At 40.2% G+C, this 3,468-nt stretch overlaps 1 protein-coding gene across 10 annotated transcripts in view; it reads left to right on the top strand.

The window, feature by feature from the left end:
• The window catches only part of dysf (dysferlin, limb girdle muscular dystrophy 2B (autosomal recessive)), a 71,280-nt gene that overhangs the window by 38,484 nt on the left and 29,328 nt on the right, over positions 1-3,468 (top strand). For 6 of the 10 annotated variants that reach the window (XR_002276934.1, XM_020624277.1, XM_020624274.1 and 3 more), the window contains one exon: positions 3,010-3,069. The exons of the other annotated variants lie outside the window; for them this stretch is intronic. Coding sequence is in view for 5 of the 6 variants with exons in the window: in XM_020624277.1 (XP_020479933.1) it covers positions 3,010-3,069 (60 nt within the window). In the remaining variant the exon portion in view is untranslated. The remainder of the gene's footprint in view (positions 1-3,009; positions 3,070-3,468) is intronic. 10 annotated transcript variants of the gene reach the window in all.

The following is a 3,468-nucleotide window of genomic DNA, read 5'->3' as shown; positions in this document are numbered from 1 at the left end:
CTCCTTCATCCTTTTCTCCTCTTCCTCTCATCTATTTTGTCTATCTTTTCTCTCTTCGCCTTCTCTTACCTGTTGTTTTTCTCACCTTCTGTTATGTTCTCCTCCTGTCTTCTACTACTCCTTTGTACTCTCATCATGATCCTTCACCTACTCCCTCCTTGTACACTCCCCTCTTCCTCTCCTCCACCTTGCCTTACTATTCTAAAACATCTTGTATTTTTTTCTCTCCTCATCTTCCTCTCCTATGCCTTTACCCTCTCTCCTCCTTTTATTCTTCACTCTCTCTTTCTTTCTTGTTACTCTCCTTTGTCTTTGTCTCCTTTCTGGTAATTATGGTCATCCTCTCTCCCCTTTTTCTTCTTTCCTTGTCTCCCCTCTCACTTTCTCGTCCTCGTATTCTTTCTCTCCCTCTACTCCTTTCTTTTTTGTCTCACCTTCTACTGATTACTGCAGGGGAAAATCTGACCCCATCATTCTGCTGCTGTTGATGGTATACAAGACAGACCCTGTGGTTTCTCTTTTTGTGTTCCAGTGTCCATAAACAAACACTGGGAGTCTGTTCCTTGTTAGTCGTCTAATGTCTCATTATCCCCACAGGACCGCTCTGGAACGCTTCCTCTGTTTCTCATCCATGTCTCCTTCCTCGTCTCTTCCCTGCGTTTCCTTTCACCCCTTCTTGATTTCCTTCATTTATCTTCTTTGTTTGTTTGTTTGTTCCTCCCTTGCTCACATTCTTTTTAAGCACAGCTGTCTTTAACCGTCTTTCAGCCTTTCCTTCAACCCTCCTTTCCATTATTACACAGTTCCTCTGATTCTTCCCTCCTTCTTACCTCTCTTTTCCATTTTTTATTTTTATTCTTTCTCCATAGCCATTCCTTTCTTTTTCCTTTCACTTACCCATCTGTTCTTTTCATTTCTTTCTATCCTCCACTTTCCTTTTCCTTCCTTTTCTTTTTGCTTTTGACTTTCTTCCATTATCGCCCCATTGTCATCGTCCTCTCCCTCCTCTCTCCACGTCTGCCCTCAGTTTTCTCCTCACTCATTGTCTCTCACTGTCCCTCTCGATAATTCTCTTTACTCCTTTAAATTACCTCATTCTTTCTTTCCTTCTTTATTTATCAAACTGCCAGTAGTTTTAATGTGGTTGCTCATTAAAGGGTTTCCTCATGTTCTCCTGCTCTTTTTTCTTTCTCTCTGTTCATTGTTGTGGTTCATCAACCACTTATCCCCTCTGTGATCCTTCCATCAAATTTAAATCTCCTCTGGTCTTTTTCTTTTAATTATGTGCCTTTTTGTTATCCCATAACCCACAGGCACCAAAACAGCCTGTTAAAAAGGCACACACACACACACACGCAGTAATGAACATTTGCTTTGCTCCTGCTTTACATTTCTGGACCTCCCATGTCACTCAGCATTTCATGCTGTTCCCTGCAAACATAACAAGACAACTGAGCATTTGCATCAGTGTAAGAGAATGAAAAAACATGTGCGCACGTATTTGTGTGTGTTATGAGTCCAAGTGGACATTAGTGAACACAACTTTAATTCAATTAATTAAACATTTTGTTGGCCCAAAATGTTTGCAGATCCTAACTGGTGATTAATCACTTTGGTGTAGTAATTAAAGTCGGAGGGGGTTCAACATTTGGTCAGCAACCTGTGCAACATGCTGCACTGTTTCATTCCAAATATTTTGATATAGAAATAACTTGTAATGATCATAATACTTGGTACATGCCTGAATTAATGCTAATTGTAATATTTTGTTTCATATATATTGTCTACTGCTTTTATGTCAATGACAGTAAACTATAAATAATTATAAACTAAAATGGCATGGTGGAGCAACGGGTGTGCTGCCAATTCACAGCAACAAGGTTCGAGCCCCGGCCAACTCAATGCCTTTTTGTGCAGAGTTTGGATGTTCTCCCTGTGCCTGCGTGGGTTCTCTCCGGGTACTCCGGCTTCCTAACACAGTCCAAAGAAAGACATACAGCTTAAGTTGATTGGTGACTCTAAATTGCCCCCAGGAGTGAGTGTGGTGTGGTTGTCTGTCTCTAAGCATTAGCCCTGTGATAGACTGGCGACCTGTCCAGGCTGTACCCTGCCTCTCCTCCAATGTCAGCTGGGATTGGTTCCAGCCCCCTGCTTATCTATTCTGGATAAGTGGTATAGATAATGGATGATCAAACCGATATTACAGCATTACAGACAGTGTGTTAAAGCTGATAGTTAAGATGAAATGATTCACACCACAGTACACTGATCTGCCATAACATTATGACTATGTGCCTTATACTGTGTACACAGGAGTCCGTGCAGCAGACGGTTGGCGCTTGTGTCACTCTGCAGCTTACTGTGCATCTTTTGTGAATCCATTTGCTTCCATGGTTCTACTGTCAGGAAGATCACAATGTGTCGACCATTCACTGATAAACTTATGCAGAAGGAGTGAAAACTGGTGGTGAGGACGAGTTAGAAATACAGTACCAGGTGCTACTGAAATGAGATAATCAGTGTTATTCACTTCACCGGTCAGTGATGTTATGTTTGTACAATTAATATGCTACAGCAAAGAGATGGTTATCTTAGCCTTGGATAAAGCTCAGAAACAGGAAACTAGCATGCCTTGTGCAGATTTCTTTGTACCCATGATGCCCTTTTAGACCACACATGGCTGCATCCTTGTCTTGCTCTTCTTCTTCGTCTGTTCCTCAGCTTCTCTGTGACCTCATCTAACCTGAGCTCTGTTATGTCTAGTCAGGCTATGGTTTTTGATTAATTGTTGCTTTTTTGAGAGAACACAAAATGGTAACCATAATGTTTCTGTCAGTGATATTTTACAATGTAATGTCTAATGATGTTAAGAATACAGTGTGTTTTGAATGTGTTTCTATCATTACACACCTATTTTTTGAAAGATTACTTGTTTCATACAATTTGTCTTTCCTTCCTTCACTGGCTAACCCTAACAAGCTAACATGTCTGTCTGCATGTGTCTCGTAGCTTGCAGATGGAGCCAGTTCAGCTATCATTAACCTTTCTGCCTCTAGTTCCAGCCTTCATGTAGGTAACAAACTTATCTTTTAACTAATTTCATTCATTCTTATTAAAATACCTGATGTTAAACAGAATGTCAGGCATACCTTCTATTTGCCTGCATTAATCCTTGATTTCATTGCCATCCATCCACTTTACATATACAAATAATTGTAACTCTTGGCAAGAAAACAGATAAGTTTATTTCCCAAAATGCTGAGTTATTATCACACAATGATAATGTAATGTAAAGAGATTATTAATGCTTTTTATCAGTATAAGGAGCTGGAGGTAATCTGTCATGTTCAAGGCAGTAGACAGTAGCAAAGATGGAATTTTCAAGTGAAAGCCCTTTATTGATGGCGTTTATTTGAAGTAAGACACTGATGGATAACCCTGGCTACCGAGAGATGAGGGTTGATGTGT

Source organism: Monopterus albus, unplaced genomic scaffold, assembly GCF_001952655.1.
Source record: "Monopterus albus unplaced genomic scaffold, M_albus_1.0 scaffold324.1, whole genome shotgun sequence".
NCBI classification, from domain to species: domain Eukaryota; kingdom Metazoa; phylum Chordata; class Actinopteri; order Synbranchiformes; family Synbranchidae; genus Monopterus; species Monopterus albus.
The sequence above is the reverse complement of the archived record's forward strand: the minus strand, read 5'-3'. Positions and strand labels throughout refer to the sequence as shown.